At 36.8% G+C, this 18,730-nt stretch overlaps 1 protein-coding gene across 8 annotated transcripts in view; it reads right to left on the bottom strand.

Moving 5' to 3' along the window:
- Positions 1 to 8,410: 8,410 nt before the first annotated feature.
- Rabgap1l (RAB GTPase activating protein 1 like) overlaps positions 8,411 to 18,730 on the bottom strand; it is a 591,762-nt gene continuing 581,442 nt past the window's right edge. For all 8 annotated transcript variants that reach the window (XM_033762099.1, XM_033762101.1, XM_010630198.2 and 5 more), the window contains 3 exons: positions 17,164 to 17,235; positions 11,188 to 11,385; positions 8,411 to 10,697 (listed from right to left, as the gene is read on the bottom strand). In XM_033762099.1, coding sequence (XP_033617990.1) covers positions 10,545 to 10,697; positions 11,188 to 11,385; positions 17,164 to 17,235 — 423 coding nt within the window. In that variant the 3' untranslated portion in view covers positions 8,411 to 10,544. The remainder of the gene's footprint in view (positions 10,698 to 11,187; positions 11,386 to 17,163; positions 17,236 to 18,730) is intronic.

The following is an 18,730-nucleotide window of genomic DNA, read 5'->3' as shown; positions in this document are numbered from 1 at the left end:
TAAGGTTGCGGACGAAAGGCTCCTCGTCCGGGAGACTTACGTTAGAGGTGCCCTTTAACTGTTAAGACATTCTTTTCCAGTGCCTTTGCTTTTTTTACTATCCTTTCTGTTAGTGTGTAGGTCTCACGCATGTTTGCATTCGATATTAGTGATGCAGTTGACCATGAGGGAATGTAGTATGACTTACTGCAACTGTTCTGGTTCTAGCATTCCTGCGCCAAGGCGCAAAGAACCCCATTTTTCAGATTTTAGTTTCTGGGCTCACCAAGACGTTTACAATACAGTTGAATATAACATATAGCACTTCAGAGGTTAAATAACCAGCATTCAGCTCTATAGAATAGCGATTAGAATCAGCAAGTCAGAGAAGGTAAATGCTAGAGAAATGCAGGCTGACTACTATCACAGTAAAAAATCGGAAATGCCCTACATAAAAATGATCGCAATACACAAAGTAACGATAAGGGAAAGAAGCCAGATAAAAGTTCATAATGAAGTTAAACCAGCAAACATATACGCTAATGTATTAAAAATGAAAAGAGGGAAAAGAAAAAATATAAGAAAAGGAAGAAAATGGAAACAAAGTTTTTGTAAATAGGCAAGGGTGGAGGGGGTTAACGGAGGGTAGGGGAATTGGGGGAAAATAACCAAGATACATCATGTAAAGGTACAAGATCCCAATGATGAATGCAACTGTACTGTATACCTAAAATGTACCAATAAACTTAATGGAAGAAGTGAAAAAGAAAAATGAAGATCATCTTTTCTAGAGGGAGGAAGACAGTGACAGAGACGTTCCACTAGGGGGCATTTGAAGTTAAGGTTATAGGTGAGTGCACTTTTTGATAGGGATTTTACTGAGCTGTAAAGTTGTATTTGTGCGATCTCTTTTGAAGATTATACTTAAGGCTCAGGAAATATTTTTTTTTCCCAGGTGATAAAAATATTACTAGCTGATGGGAGGATTACTTGACCCCCACAAGCGGAAGACAAGTTCACATGAACTAGTGGGTCCCCATGAATGTGAACTTTCATAGAATGAACTACAAGCTGTGTATTTTATTATACATAGTTATAACTTTTTTTTATTAGAAAAAGTGTCCAACCAATAGCCTGGAATTAAGTACGGAATTGGAACAAATATTCTGTTGTTCTGGATGAAAGCGCCTTAATTGCTCTGGCCAAAGGATCGTATTGAGTCTTTAGTATCAGCTCCTATATCCTGTCTTGTAGCAACTCTAGCTGGCTTAATCTTCAAAATGTGTCAGGAATCAGACCACTTCCCACGTCCCACATTGTTAATCATCTGCTATCACATTTCCTCCTTACCTTTTTTTTCTTTAAAAAACGACAGTTTTATCATTCCTTGAACTCACTGGGTTTGCTCTTCTCGCCAAGTCTGTACACTGTGCTTGCTTTCTTCCTGGATTGTTCTAATGGAGCACAAAGATCCTTTCCTTACTGCATTTAGGTCTCTTAAAAATGACACTGGGGAGGATCCTGAAGACTGTATTAGTCAAAGTTGAGTCAGAGAAGCAGGATTAATAGGAGAGATTGAATAAGGAATTGGCTTACATAGTTGTGGGAATTGGCCAAGCAAGTCCAAACTCTACACCAGGCAGGCAGGAATGGAAGATCACAGGAAGGCAGTGCCCCACGATTGGTAGCTTTTATGCATAGGAAGTCGGAGAGAAGAAAGAACTAGGCAGAACTCCATTCTTCTCCAGGAAACCTCAGTGATACTTTTAAGACTTCCAAATTGATTCAGTCAGGTCCATATGGATTATCGAAGACAGCTCCCTTATCCAAAGTGAACTGATTAGAGCTTTAAAGACTTGTGCAAGACTATTCATAATAAAATGTAGTGTTTGATAACAGGAGTGTAGACCAGCCAAATGTACATATCGAAGACCATTGTACCAGTTTCACCCTTACCAGCCTCAACATTTCTCTCACATTCTCAGTCTTCTTTATGCTTTTTACTACTGAAATTGATTAATCATTTTCCAGTTGTAGTGGCTGTTCTCAACTGAGTGGAATTGGAAGTATTTTGCTTACTTCTCTCCATTTATTTGGCCAATGTCTGGAGACACATTTGGTTGTTACAGGTGGGGAAATGATTACTGGTGTTTAGTAAGTAGAAGCCAGGTAAACTACTAAATATTGTGCAGTGCACAGGACAGCTCCCCACCCATCCCAAAAAAGAATCATTGGGCCTAAAATGTCAGCAGTGCTGAGGTTGAGAAACGGTATTAGAGTGTAAGCTCCTCAGAGGCAGATTCTCTTCATTTACCTCATTTTTCACTTAGTCTCACTTAGAAGAGGTTGGCACAGTGGGTGATCTGTAAATACTGTTTTAATAGATTAAATGGACCAGATCATTATTTTTAACACATTCTTAAATGATTACCAAGGAAGTTTGGAGAACAAGCCCTTTAAATTGAATAAAGTCATTAGATTCTTGACTTTATTATACATTTGCACATCTTATTAGGTGTGTACTGGGACTATTTAAAAATCTCAGAAGCCTCTGTTCCTGTGTATAATAAATAGGGACTACAATACCTCATAACAGTGTTTGGTAATTAAAGTCAAGATACAAAAAGCCATAGAACAATTCCGTAAAATATATTACGTTTATATGCTACAAATATTAGCTCTGATTTTGTAACTAAAATGTCTTCATCCATGTCTGTGCATTAGACCTTATGTCACAGAACTGCCCTTGCTAAAGTCTTAAAGTCTATGCTCTAAAAGTAGCTTTCTTTTTCCAGCCCTCTTGCTAACTATGACGTCAATAGTATTGTTGTTTGGCATCTCCATTTTATTCCCTACTGGCCTGTAGATATTTATGCTTGTCAGTTTTATCACTCTTTTCTTATCTTGGACCATTCTCTGGCCCCTTTGTCATTCTACTATTTCTTACCATGCCAGACTCTAGCACTTCTGCTTTGGTTTCCCAAAAACAAGGCTGGTGATTATCCTCATTCTCGTCCATTTTTTTCTTTTTACCAGCATTTAAAACAGTTAAATTCTTCTATCTGTATGACAAACTCAGTTTGGCTTCTTTCTAGCTGAATTCTGTAACAGTCCATACATCTACCATATGGAAGCAAAACTAACTCCTTGAGTTGCTGCCATTCTGAGTAAGTGGTTACTTATAATGGATCTGAGAAGTCAAGAAATAACCCACATATCTCTACCTTCCATCCTAAGATAAAACTGGTGATAAAAACTAAATATAAAAAGCTAGAGATAAAATGTGACATCATGACCACATATATATCTGGGATATTGTCTAGTTCTACTCCCCTAGAGCCAGAGTGTTTCCTGTAAAATTAGACTCCCTAAAATCAATGAAACAAAATTTTTAACTTTTGCAGTGCTGTTTGAAAATGTGTTGACATTTTTTTCCCACCACGAACCAATTCTAGACTCAAAAGCTTGAAATTGTGTGATTCTTAAAATTTAAATATTATACTTGTGATCTCTATTTGGTTGAGCCAGCTCTTCTAAAGCCTGAATTTCATTTCCAAATTTCTTTGCAAGTAAACTTTTTAAAAATTTTGCTCTTCCTTTGATAATAAAAGTCTTGCTAAAGTATTATTTAAAAGAAAATCAAAGTTCTCATGCAAATATATATGCATGACAAATATTTTAATAACCTCATTATCAGGTGAGGAAATTAAGATGTTAAAACTGCTTCACAGTACTTATAGGCAAGGCCAGGTGTGGTGGCACACGCCTGTAATCCCAGCACTTGGGAGGCTGAGGCAGGAGGATCACTGTGAGTTCGAGACCAGCCTGGGCTACATAGTGAATTCCAGGTCAGTCTAGTGAGACCCTGTCTCAAAAAAAACAAAAACAAAATAAAAAAAAAAAGTATTTCCAGGCAACTTACTGGAATGCTAATACAGTAAAAGGTTGCAAGGTTAGATACAAACTGGTTAGTGCCCTCCAGTGGAATAAAGTATAAACTTTGGAGTTATATTCCACAGAAAATTGGGGATTTATAGTCTTACTGGACAAACATCTGTAATATACAGATGAAGTATAAAACCTTTAATCAGTAGTGAATAGGTAAGATGTGCAAAGTGCAATCTCCCAATCCTTGGTTGGACATTGAAGAGACATGTCACTCACCTTTTTGCCTTGTTTCCAAGTTTTAGACAATTTTCCTTTCAAAATGAAATTCTTGGCCAGGTGTAGTGGCACATGCCTGTAATCTCAGCACTCAGGTGGCTTAGGCAGGAAGATCACCATGAGTTTAGGGCCAGCCTCAACTACATAGTGAGAGCCTGTCTCAAAAAACCAAGAAAAATTCATGCCAGGGATTTAGCTCAGCAGTTTGGTGGCCTGCCTTGCAAGTGCAAGGCCCCGAGTTCAATCCCAGGTACCAAAAACAAAACAAAACAAAACAAAAATGTGATTAAAAAAACAAGAAAAATTCTTATTTATTCATGCTATTTTAATCAGCCTTGCCTCCCCCTAGTTATTGTTCATGTTAAATCCACTCACGACCTCCCACCAGTGGATATTTTCTGAATAATTTTTACTTTTATTTTTTTAAAAAAATTTTTCAGTTTAAAACACCACATGGGCCACACAAGAGGTCTGCAGTCTGGATTTGACTATAAACTGTAATTTTATGAGCTGATTAATATTTTTAATAATTCTGAATTCTAAGAAGAGCTGGCCAGTCTCTTAGCTTTCACTCAGGTTCTACAGACTCCCAGCATATAACACAAATGCAGAATAGATATCATTGGGGTTCTCCATTTATAGGTGAGACTCTGGAATTCTGTTTGAATTATATAATACAGTTACTACCCACTTTGATGTTCCTTGGAAGACTAGCAGCAGCCAATTCTTGGAGAATCTGGACTTGGGATACTGAGATGGCTACTCCATCTCTGCTGGTCATTTGAAGGAAGGACTGGTAAACTTGGTATTTGTGCAGAGCAGAGAAATCTTGTTTTCTAAGAGAAAAATGAAGCAGATAAGAAATACCTGAAAAGATAAGAAGAGTAAAAATGGAAATGGCTACTTTAGTTTCTGATGGCAATTCAGTCTCTGGTCTCAGTGCTTCTTCAGGCCCAGCCATTTGATCTTAGGGTTCCATGGTACAGATAACTCTACTTCCTCTTAATTACAGTAATTGCCTTTAAAAGTTTGTTTTTCGTTTGTTTGTTTTAATTTGCGACCAAGGAACCTCAGTATAGAATAGGAAGTTGGCAGTGGTGCTGTACAGGACACTATTTTGGGGGGACACTATGGAGAAAACTGTTTTCTTTGTAAGTTGACTGAAGCCTTGTATCAGATAAGAAGCATTAATTTAAACAAGAAGTTCAAATGATTCAGAAAAAAGTTAACTTGAAAATATCAAGAGACATATATGGATTTTAGAACAAATGTTTATTACTGCATAATGGGGCCAAAGGGGCAACACAAAGCATTGAAAACATCACTGGCTCACAAAAACAGTCACCTTGTTACTTCTTGGTTGCATCTGTTTATTTCACAAGGCTTCATTCACACATAAAAACAAGATACTAATCCAATTCACGTTCATAACAATTATAAAAGTAAACATTTGTTGGGACATTGTACAATAAATTGCACTTTTCTTAACAAGCATTACATTTACATTTATAGTATACTATACATAATACATGGAATTATGGAAACATCTAATTGGTGTTTATAGAGAGGTTGATAGCTAATGTTTCTTTTGTAGTCAGTTAGCACTGTTTGTACTAATCAACTACTCTGTAACCTTTTTTATTATAGAAGATGTGGGCAGAATCATAAGTTTCATAAAAATAGTACAGAATTTCTACTACCTCCTCAGCAAGGAAAAGGTAGGAGTTGGAAAAAAGGAAGTGGGGCTGAGAAACTTTTCCCCTTGTTTGAACTAAGTATCCATGCATTATGCAAATACTAAAAATAGAGAAACTGATGAAAAAGGCTATTGGGACATCTTGGATTCTGGGACCATCTCCAGCTTTATTCATGTGCTTTCATGATACCAGAGTCTTTTGATGCATTTATAATCTCACAATTCAGTTTCCTTTATCTTATTCCATATATAATATATAGTTATTACAGTTACAGCTTATGGAAGAATTTTTACATGTTAATAACCAATTGCAATGAAAAAAGAAAGTAACTTAAAATGCTTATTTTCTTCTTAATGATTCATTTTTCTAAAACTTCAAAATACAACAACTAAGGGTAAACCAAGGATGGAGGTAGGGAAAATGGGATATATTGAAAATATTTTTAATAGCAGATAGTAAATTCATTTAAAGATAAGCTTGACATATAGTCTGAGATGGAAACTCAGTACACCAGACAGCTGGCTATAATCACTAAAATCCCGTAAATACATACTTTTCTCCTTACAACTCAAGATTGACATCACCTGTTGAGGTACAGTCCACAGTGAAGTCATCATTTCTGTACATTTTGAATGGTAAGGAAGTTTCTAAGGTAAAGAGCCTGTCTTTATTTTATAGATGCCACTCTCAGGAAGAATGTTATCACACAGTTCCATGACATAAACATGATGACTTGAGAGTTTTACTTGTATATCTGGTAGGTGGAAACAGGCTGCAGAGCTGTGGTCTAACCTTCTGGTTTTATCATTGTGCCCTGCATCTCAACATATATTTGGCTGCAAGGTATGAGCATACAGAAGAGGCAGGGATACTCTGTATAAAATATCACTAACGACACACACAAACAAAAACCTAAGTGCTCAAATCATACAACAGAATTAGTTCAATCTCTCATTTACTTGTAATGGAGTAAGGAGAGTCAGAACTATTGTAGAATGTTTTTGTAAGGATAAATTATATAATACAATCATCTTGCTATAATTAAGTGTTCTTTCCCAGGAAATGTATGTGATTCTTATCCTAGATGACTGACTCCTTTAAGGATCTAACTCTTACCTCCTGTGCCTGCACCTCTGTATTTTGGCTATGAAATTAAGCCACTAGTTGTTAACTGGCAAATACTTGAGGAACATGGAGTAGAGGTTGGAAAAAATATAAATACTAATATACAGTAGGAAAGAATGAACATTTCTTAAAAATGAAATGAGATAAATGCTATTAAATATTCCAACGTTGGTACAAAGGTTACATTTGTCTTGACCAAGAAAATTTAAGGAACCCAATGAAGAAGAAATTAATAGCTAGGAGAGAAGAGAGATCTTCATTGTATAGAAACAAAGGTCCTAGTCTGTATGATATTTCCACTAATGTTTCTGATGGCCATTCATATACAGAACATTAGGTAACGGAGGAAATCTTTGCATTAGATTACATGTACCTAAATATAACCAAATTGTGATGTTGGAAGCTAGCAAACATATGTACTGTGAAGTTCAGCTTCGTTTCTTTCAGCTTTAAAAGAATGTGTTAAATTAAGATTCTCAAGCTATAAAAGCTAATGAACTGAATTACTAAGTTGAATTGTATTCACTTTATTTTATGGGATATAATGAAAAGAGAAATGATTACTTCTCAGATGTTGCAAATATTGGATATTTGGAGGAATGTTTTATATAGTGTACATCCTAGGAAAAGGATGAGAATCACTGGAATGTTTGGAAATCTGGATGTTTGGCTGATCTCTTTCTAAAAGAAATTCAAGGGCCGGGGATTTAGCTCAGCACTTTGGTGGCCTGCCTTGCAAGCACAAGGACCTGAGTTCAATCCCCAGTACCCAAAAAATAAAAAATAAAAGAAATTCAAGAGAAGAGTTGCAATTCTCAAATATATCTCAAAATATGTAAAATTAAAACTAGTACCGTGGACTGTCAAATTATGACTAGTCTGATATATAATCAACTTGGGTTAATTAGGTTAATGGAAGAATCATCTACCTCTTTTTGTCTACAGAGAGTAGCCAGGTAAACACCAAGATTTCAGCTGTATTGACTTAAAACCAATTTGAGTTGCAACCAGCCCTCAGGAACAACTGAATTCGTAAGTCAGAGGGCCACTGTAATTGCTTTGTGTTGGGATGCATGAGTTTTCAAACAGTACACATCAAAGGACATGTGGTTTGGAATACTGCTGTTACAACATACTGTGTGAATACTCATATACCACATTTTCATTTTCTTTACTTGCTACTGAGTCAAAGGCATTGTAGTGAGGGAAAATTTAGACTGTGGTATGTGTGTGTGTGTGTGTGTGTGTGTGTGTGTGTGTGTGTGTGTGTGTTTGATACAGGTTTAAAGGAAAAAAAACTGTATATTGCCCTTATAATCTTCTGTAGAAGTTAAAATAAAATTCAAAAGATAGCTTTATCAAACTTTTGGAATGTGTGCTCATGGTGGTTAAAAAAAAAAAAGGCCTGGGGGGGATTTAGCTCACTGGTTCCAGCACCTGCCTTACAAACTCAAGGACCCAAGTTCAATCCCCAGTACCAAAAAATAAATAAATAAATAAATAAATTGAATCAAATCTATAGATAAGGACTTGACCTGGAGCCATTATATTTGTCCCTTAACTATGATTTAAAGAAAATTATGTAATTAGGCATCTTGTGGAATTTAAGAAATCAAAGGGGGCTCTTTGTGGTACTATGAGGTTCACAACACAAAAAATGTATTTGTAATTTAGCTCACCAGTTAAAAAGACAATTTTTACAGGGCTTCTTGAAGTCAAAGCATAAAATACTAGTAAATTAACCTACTGTAGTAAATGATTTATAGAAACAAATGTCACAATATAATTTTCTAGCCATTATATATTACAAAAGAATTATCTGCTGATCTAAACCACCATGTAGGGAATGTTAAAGACAACACAGACACTTGGAATGTTGCAATTTTTCTATTTGGTAAAAATAAATGAATTTATGATGGGTGATATCAGAATAACAAAAGATTTCTGTAAGAAAAGTATTATTTTGAAAAGTATAACGTATACCCCAAAAAACTGTATCAGTTTTATGGGCTGTAGACATTATATAAACAGATAAAAGGGATTTCACTTTTTAGAACTTCAAGATAATTCAGGGGAGAGGATCTATCATGAGCAACTTGTAGTCCATGCTCTTGGGGTTACAAAGGCTCTTATTTGATCCTAACTCTTAAAGGTGTGTTATAATTGCAACCTATGGCACAGAGAAACAGTCTGGCACTATAGAGTTTAAAAACCTTTGCAAACTAATGTTTACCAGTGAACAAGAATGAGTATCAGTAAGTGCTATTTTCATAGCCAAAGTAGTTTGGCTGGTGAGAAGACCAGATATCTTTAGAATAGCTTACAAATGGGAGAGTTAGTTTTCCCCTTACCAACGAATTTCCTGAAAGGACTATTTGTATAGGTAGTTTAATGTAATTTTAAAAATATTTCCACCAATTCTTAAACAATAGCTTCACTTTTCCTGGGATAATTAGTTCTATAAAGGTTTTTAATTCAAAGATGTTACAAATGCATTTGTGTCTGTTCACCTACAGGTACTAAAGGTATATTTTTAGGGTGCTATAGAGATGAGGAAAAGTTCCCTAACATTAAACTAAAATGATGTGAAGTTGCCCTCAATTTCAATTTCAGTACTTTATCTTTTAACAAAGTCACAGAATATTAGTGTTTCCTTAGCAAGTATGCCAACATCAGATGAAATTACTGGTCACTGGTTCACTGGCGTGTATTCCATACTCTTAGCACAATGGCTGAACCTGGGCCTTGCCAGACTTCTGTGGAGCAGGTTCCAGGTCTGCAACTCACAGTACCCACTTTTCACTCTGCACTTGCCAGAAGTCATATCTGTGTTTATACTGGGAAACTGCAAGTCCCATGTGAAGTTCTTAAGATCTGCTAGAATACCAGAGCTAAAATGATTTTACTCTGTGTTTATCAAAATCTCAGTTGTTTATACAGTGTTTATTCTCAATACCTCATCTATTCCGCAGTTCTTGACACTCTGTTTCCAGACATACCTGACATAAAATGAAAATAAACCAAAATCTCTTTGGGGACTTTTCAGTCCCTGGTCTATTCTTTCCTTGGGATAGGAGTGTTGCTACCTTGGGAATCAATCTGAGGATAAAACCTGACAGTGGTCATGACCAGCCCTACAGTGTGCTTTATCTGAAAAAATCTTGGGAAGTTAAAGAAGTTTCAGAAAAATTTTTTTCCACAACACAGATCTTATCTCTTCAGTCTTAGAATAACAGATGTCTCCATTTTCTGTGTAAGATTAAAATTTTAGGAATCATTAGTTCTAAATAAAATGCATTTAGTTCTGAATTACTTATTTTCAACTAAATATCAGGCATATAAAATAATGTGCAATACTACAATGGATCAGAACATGGCCTTCCACTGAAGAAGCTGGAAAAACAGGTATTCAACATAAATCAGGTCAATTTAAATAACATCCCTTTGAAAAGCAACATAGAAGAGAGAGCTACTAGAAGATTCTGGGTTGCTTTCTGGCCTCCTTCAAGGGACCCCAGGAAGAATCCTAGGTTTTCACTGCTTTGATCATTGTGCTCTTGTGCTTCAATGAGGCTGGAACTATGTGCTCTCCTTGGGTGGCTGGGGAGCCTGTGGTGGCTGCAGTGGCTGCGTGCCCGTAGCCGTTTTAATAGAGTTCAGGGTTTTGCTAAACCAAGAGTTTTTTGCAGCTTGTATTTCATTCATAAGGGCTCCTCGCTGATGTTCAAGTTCCTAATTAAAGGAGAAAATCATTTGAGTATTTTCTCTCTGTCAAAAGAAACTGAGAATATAGCTTTCTGGAATCCCCAAAGCTATGCAGTCCGTTTTGCTCAAAACCCAGGAAAGATTTAATTGTCTTCTTAATAGAAGGAAAAACTTTAGAGCTAAAAGAGTTACCATTGAAAGCCAGAAATCTGCACATTCTCTGAAAAATAAAAGGAAACCTCATTACATTTTTTTCCCTCCTGCAATCTAGATAAAAATTTAGGTTTAGGTTGCAGCTCAAGGTCCTGAGTTCAATCCTCGGTAACCCCCAAAAGAAGTAAAATTTTAAAAAAACATGGTGTAAAATGCAACTCTGTAGGACATGTTAGTGGACAGAAAACATATACAACTAATACGGTAACATCTTAAGATTTTGACTTGAAGGGCATTTTCTAAAGTACAAGGGCAGCCTGAACCATGACTGTTGTTTTTTCCTTATTGATCACAGATCACCAACCTGGATTTTACACTTGGCCTCTACCAGCTGTAGTTTAGTTTGTGCCAGTTCCAGCTCCATCTCCCTCAGCTGCTTCTTGAGCGAGTCCTTCTCATCATCTGCTTCAATTCCCTGGTCCTCTCTGCTTATGGCTGCCAGTTTCAAAGTGCCTTCCTTGCTGAAAATGTCACTACAGTGTTTGCATGCCATCATTTTACCCTGAAATATCCAAAAGAGACTATCAACATCAAATTTTCATAGGCTAAATCATTTCCTGAACGAATACATAATGTGGGAAGGGGTTCTGGGGATTGAACTCAGGGTCTTCACACTGAGCTATGTCCCACCCCCTTTCTTTAGTTTGAGACAGGTTTTTGCTAAGTTGTCCAGGCTGGCTTCAAATTTGCAATCCACCTGCTTCAACCTTCCAGAGTACTGGGATTCCAGATGTGTGCCACTGTGTGCAGCCAATATGACTTAAGATACTGCTTATTGCGCTCAATGCAGTCCCTTTTTGGAAGGTATTCTTTTTCTTGTTCTGCAATTAAAATTGTTTGATTCAGCAAAAACCCAACTATTTAAGACAGGTATTCTTTTTTCCTTAAGTATCTCTACAAAGAGCAGTCAGTTCTAGGAATTTGTGCTACCATTATTCTTACTAGGCACCAAGCCCCACACCGTATCCTCTACTTGTGGTGTTTCATTTAATCATCAGGGAAGTAGGATGACGTATGATTCTCATGCTATTTTATAAATGAAAAAACTCAAGAGTAACTTGTGTGCAGTAGACTGAAGGTCATCATGTCTGACTTAAATTACCGTTACAACAAAGTGCATGTCTTACTGTTCAACTTTAAACAAATGATCTTTATTGTTTAAGGTAATAAAAGCAACTCTACGACGTTCCCAAATTGCCAGTCAGGCACAGAACGCTGAACAATAGCGCCTCTCTCAAGGCAGTGGTGCTATTGTATTTTGAAAATATCTTAAAAGTAAATTAGAAATGGGGATAGAGATAGGAATGTAGCTCAGCAGTAGACCTAGCAAATGCACAGCCCTGGGTTCCATCCCCAGCACTATAAAAATTAAGTAATTTTTAAAACGTAAAACTTTAAAAATATACTACACACTACTTCTGCTACTACTCTGATGTCATGTTCATAACCATAATTAAACTTCTCTCTTTGCACATAAAGTAATTCTGTATGGCACTGCTCTGTCACTATGCCTGAGTCACTCCATCATTAAGCCCTGAAGATTTGGGTATCATCTGTTCATCATCTACTCCTGATTCCGATGTGTGGTTGATCATTAAATTCTTCCTCTGACATGTCCAAGACTTCTCCATCCAAGGCCCAAACACTTAAGTCTCCTAATCTGTCCCCACTGACTTTTTTTCTTAACCTGTTTGTATCATCCTTCATACTCCTGATTAATATTCCATCAGACATATAAAGAAAACATTTGCCATTCTCTTAAGAATCTTAAAAGAATAATTAGACGAGTTCTGGCACAAAATAGCTATACTGCAAATATCTGTTGTGTATTATAGCTTTGATGTAGATCCTAATGATCAAAAATTTAACAAGCAATTTTATAGGTTGAACCAGAGAAGGAATAGATATAAGAGGGAGGGCAATATTTTGGTGGAGAAATTAACATGCCAAACTGTGGCACCTTCTAAGAACTTCAAGAATCCAGAATGGCCAAGCAGAGTATAAGTGAAACAAAAGTGAAGGGTAAGAAATGAGATGAGCATTCTCTGCAGCTAGGTTGCAAATATCCTAAATACCATGGCCACTGAATCATGATTTTATCCTGTAGAAAATGTATTCATTCCCTCCACCTGACCTTGAGCCAGACATAGCAGTCAGCTCCATGAAGTGCAATCTATATGCATTTATGCTAAAATGTGGTAGGATCTGCTGAACCTACCCTTCCTTAGGGATAGAACCTTGATTTTATTTGAGCTGACAAATTCTCCAGATAAATGGTAACATTCCTCAAATGCCCTCCAGAATACGTGTGGCTGCAAAAAAGTTCTGGTATGTAAGCAGAAATACAGTGCAGAACTAGGAAAGCTGCTTAAGTTTTTTTGTGTGTGGGGATTTTTTGTTTGTTTGTTTGTTTGTTTTTTGAGACAGGATCTCACTATGTAGTTGAGACTGACCTGGAACTCACTATGCAACCCAGGCAGGTCTCGAACTCAGTGATCCTCCTGCCTCAGCCTCCTGAGTGCTGGGATTACAGGTGTGCACCACCACTCCTAGCTAAGAAAGCTGCTTAGAAAGTGCTTACCCAGCTGGACTAAGGCCCTTTTGACCTTGCATTGTCTTTGGGCCTACAGTCCTGCCCTAGAGTGTGGGTGTGATGACAGAAGCTCCAGCTGACAGTTGTGATTGTTAGGTGCCCTCAAGAATGGGCACCAGTGCTGAGATCACTAGTGACAGGTAACCAAGAATCCAGCTTTGTGGTCCTAGACTGCTGTTACATAGCATCATCAACACCTTTTTGTGCCTAATCCAATCTTATTTTGAGTTGACTATATGTCAGAATAACTCTAATCTGATAACCAGAAAGACAGTCAGATTTACCTTTGGGAACGTTCATTCTGATGATAGTGTACGGGATGAGGGACAGCAGTGATAGAGGAAAGTTGTTACAAGAAGCTGGAAAAATCAGAAGCTGACACATATATCAAATGACGTGAAGAAGTAGCACTGGAGAAAGGGAAGGTAGAAGAGTCCAATGGAGAAGAACATGGACTTTCGATTCTCAGTCCCTGGATTCAAGTCCTAGAGCTACTGCTTACCAGTGGTGTGACCTTGAACAAAAGAATTACCTGTTTTGTTCCTCATCATTAATAAAGTGAAGATGTAAGACTGTCTGTTTTCTAGGTAGTTAGAGAGTTGAGGGGCTAACACATGTAAAATCTTAGAGCAATGCAGAAACGTGCGCACAGTGAATGTTAATGAATGTTGGTCCTTACTGTGGTTAATACAAGTTCATACCCTTCTTTTGGAATGTCGTGGCCTTTCATTAGGTAGTCTAAATTACTTAACCAATATTTTCCTCAGTTTCTTTAATATATATCCTGATCACATCTGTCCTTAAAAAGACACTAAAATGCAGATTCTGGATCTGTGCTTACAATTTCTTCCAGAATGTCCATTTAAAATCCTTTTCTCAAATGATTTCTAACCATCCTGCTTTTTAGTCCAACCTCCTCCCAAAAGCCTTCTTTGGTCTGTAGTTCTTATGTTTTGCTTTCTCTACAACTCTGCTGCCAGCACAATTCACTTCAGAATTCTTGAACTGTTTCTGAAATGTTTCAAGGGCATATGTATTTAATTGTCTTACAGGAGCAACTAAGTTCTTTTTCATTGTAATTTCTATAACAAAATGGCAGTCCAGTAGCTGTACATGTGCTTATTAAACTCTCACTATGAGATCAATGCTTATCTTTTAATTTCATTTTCATAAAGGTTTCAGTTCAAGATAGCTAACCTTTTTATGGCAAGATAGTTCATTAATTAAATCTTAGTGGACCTATAATATACAAACAGTAGTAAATGCCAAGTAAGATTTACAAAGGTGAATCAGAAGAAGATATGACCCCTAGATTTTAGCAGGTTTTTGTTTTTATCCTTTTTTGGTATTGGGGATTGAACTCAGGACCTTGTGCTTGCAAAACAGGTGACAGAACAACTGAGCTAAATCCCTGGCCCCAATTTTTGCAGGTTTGTACAGGGAGACCACCAATTCTTTACTCCCTAATAATCTCAGGTCAATGTAACATGAGATAAGGGGAAAAAACACTTTTTAAAAATTAATTTTATTGGTACTAAGGTAAACAATATAATGAGATTCACTGTTGGAAATTTGTACCTTTACGTAATCTTGGTTCTTATCTTTCCCCTAACTCCCTGCCCTCCCTTCAACCCCTCCCTCCCTATCTACAAGGACTTTGTTTCCATTACTTTTCATTTTCTCACATTAATTCCATTCCCTTCTTTCCTTTCCCCTACCCCTCCAATTTCTCCTTCTCTTATGTCCCTTTTCTTCATATTTCACATTATCTAGTATACCTTTTAGTCCTTATGTATACTCACACTAGAGAAATTATTCAGTATTTATCTATCTGTGTCCTATTTATTTCACCTAAGAGTATCACCTCAATGTGTGCTAGGTATCAGTCTGACAAAAATCAAGACCTCTATTCTGAAAACTACAGCACTCTGAAAAAAAGAGTGAAGAAGATATCAGAAAATGGGAAGACATCTCTTGCTTCTGGGTAGGAAGTATCAACACAGTGAAAATGGCCATACTTCCAGAACTGCTATATAGATTTAGTGCAATCCCAAAAGCATATTTCACAGACCTTGAAAAAACAATCCAAAAATTCATTTGGAACAAGAAGAGACCTAGAATAGCAAAGTCATTCTAGGCAGTAGACAAGGTAGGGGGTATCACAATTCCCAACTTGAAACCATACTACAAAGCTACTGAGATAAAAACAGGATAGCACTGGCAAAGAAACAGACCTGAGGACCAGTGGAACAGATTAGAAGATGCAGAAACAACTCCAGACATACTCAGCCACCTCATCTTTGACAAAGACACCCTCACTGGAGGAAAGATAGCCTTTTTAGTAAATACTGCTGGAAAAACTGGGTTTCAACTTAACAAAGATTAAAACGACATATCTCTCACCATGCACTAAACTAAAATAAAAATGGATTAAAGATCTAAATATTAAAACAGAAACACTAACTTGGCTGTAAGAGGTTAGGTAGAACTCTTTTTTTTTTTTTTTTTTTTTAGGTTTAGTTTTTAGGTAGAACTCTTGAAGACATTGGTATAGGAAAAATTTTTATGAACAAAACCTCAGTTGCCCATGAACTAGTACCACTTTTAAAATACAGTGTCAGAACAAGGTTCATATTTTCAGGTTTTAACATAAAATATATATTTACTGTATGCCAAGTACTAACCTAGGCACTTTACATACATTCTTATTTAATCACCAGATTGGTTGTATAATGAGGATTAAAGACATTAAATAGCTTTTTAAAGTTGTTAATTATATGGTAAATTTCCTAGAACACATTTATTTACCAATAGGAAACCTAATCATATTCAAATAGGATGCCATGTTTCTGTGACATGAACCTAAGAGATGACTGCCAACACTGCTTAGAACACCAATCCATTGGGTTGTTTCTAAAAAATAAGTACTTTTACAAGGAGAGCAAAAACAGTGCTACCACCAGGGGGCAGCATAAAAATAAATGCTACAGGTTTTCTCTTGAGACCATACACTTGGAAGTGAAATAAATCAGACACACGTGTAAATATTGCATTGTTTCTCTGGTGTGAGAAGATGAAGCTGTAAATAAGGACCAAAATGTAAAACAGACTGAAATGGGAAGAAAATGTTCAAATGGGAAGGAGAGCTGGCAGTGGCAAGGGTCAGGAAAAAAATGGAAACAAAACTTTTGCAAATAAGGAAGGGGTAGAGGGGTTAAAGACAGTGGGAAAAAAAGAATCAAAATATATCCTGTACAGGTACAAATTCCCTATAATGACTGTGATCATTATGTAATCTAAAATGTACCAATAAAAATAATTACTTTAAAATGAATCAGTTACCTAACATATACTATTCTTCCAGCCAAGTTCTATATTGTTCATGGTGTTTACTGCTCAGAGGTGATAGGATGATGCCTCTGAGTCCCAAACTGAAGCTGCATCATTTCAGGTGTGGGCTGCTGAGGATTCTCAGGTTCCCACCATCCAACAAAGCCACATAGCTCAGGAGCCTTTTGTGCCAATGCTCAAATCCTGCCGCTTTTCCTGCTCCCGACACTGACATCCCACGTGATTTATTTAACACCTCTCAGTCACACCCAGGACAAAATGGGGAAAGGGGTCTTTTCAGGTACTCACAAGACTGAGTCAAAAGAAGCTGTATTACAGAACTAATTCACTCCTTACCTTCACTACGTCCAGCTCCTCTTTGCTGGCCGCTTGCTGTTTCTCCAGCCTGGTACTTAATTGGGAACAGATCTAAGGCAAAGAAAAGAGTTTGTTTGCTAGAAAACAGAACGACTCACTGCATGTTTATGTTCATAACAGTTTATCAACTCGTGAAGTAGCACAGCTGATCCCAGACATTTTGCAGATGAGTAGCACTGCCACTTCTAAAATGAGCAGAAAGCCTGAGTTCCATGGGTAAAATAGTAATTCTGTCTTAATAGAAACAGACTTGGATAGATATGGTTTCACGCTGGTTACTAGCTTTCTGTGACTAATTCCAATTCCTGGCCTCACTGGAGAATCAATCTATAGAATCTTTGCTGTGTATCTATAAGGTACTATGCTGGGAACAGGATGAAAAAAATTCTGAACTAAAAACATCTCTTGTCCCATCACAAAAGGAATTTCTTTCATCACAAAACATTCCTTAAGGAGTAGAAGCAAAGGGAAGAAAACAAAGGTAAACGAACCAAGAATTAATATAGATTAAAATAAAACTCATGAAGAGGTTTTGCAACACAGGATAGAAATTAAAATCTTGGGCAGTGGAGACAAATTCTTTTTAAAGCTAGTCCAGTTCTACCAGTTACAGCTTTGTGATCATGGGAAAACTCGTTAATCTTTATAAGCCTCAGTTCCCTCACAATGGCAAACTGCCATGCTGTAAGAATCAAATGAAAAGATGTATGCAAAAGATTTGTAAAAGAACCTTATTGATTTTGAAATAAAGTGCTAATAGGTTCAAAGGAAAATAATCTGTTTTAAAAACTGGACAGTTCAAGGCCTTTGACTAAAATAAGAATCTTAAATTTTAGAAAAGCGTATTAAAATAGAATTTAAAAAATTGGGTGTGGTGGCACATGCTTGTAACGCGAGCACTCTGGGAGGCTAAAACAGGAGGACTCCAAGTTCAAGCCCAGTGCAGGCAATTTAGTGGTTTAACAAAATCCTGTCTAAAAAGGGAGTAGCCGAGTGTGAAAGCCCTAGGTTTAATCCCCCAGAGCCAATAAATGGATAAATAGGGGAAGAAAAAACACACACAAAAACTGATGAAAAGCCAGATGTCAAATTTTAAAGTCCAAATCAGGCTAGAGACAAATGTGATATAAATATATTATCAAATGACATTTTAAAAAAATCTCCAGTTACTAACAAATAGTTCAAGATCAAGGCTTACTTATTCATTTTCCAATATTTCCAGACCCGAACCTGTGGAACAATTAGAAGGGGTGTATTAACTAATGTTAAAAATACGGGTCACTGAGTGTTGTGGCAGACACATATAATCCCAGCTACTTGGGAGCCTGAGGCAGTAGGATCACAACTTTGAAGACAGCCTGGGCTACTTGTCTCAAAAAAATAAATAAAAATTAAAAGTTCCAGGGACGTATCTCAGTAATAGAACGTGTGTGTGAAGCCTAGGATTCAATCCTGGGGGTGGGAGAGACCCTGTTAATTTTTGCAAACCATATACTCATTTTTATTTTTTAACTTATTTTTTTGGTATCAGGGATTGAACTTGGGT

This window comes from Fukomys damarensis, unplaced genomic scaffold (assembly GCF_012274545.1).
Source record: "Fukomys damarensis isolate Sample0158 unplaced genomic scaffold, DMR_v1.0_HiC HiC_scaffold_11, whole genome shotgun sequence".
NCBI lineage: Eukaryota > Metazoa > Chordata > Mammalia > Rodentia > Bathyergidae > Fukomys > Fukomys damarensis.
The sequence above is the reverse complement of the archived record's forward strand: the minus strand, read 5'-3'. Positions and strand labels throughout refer to the sequence as shown.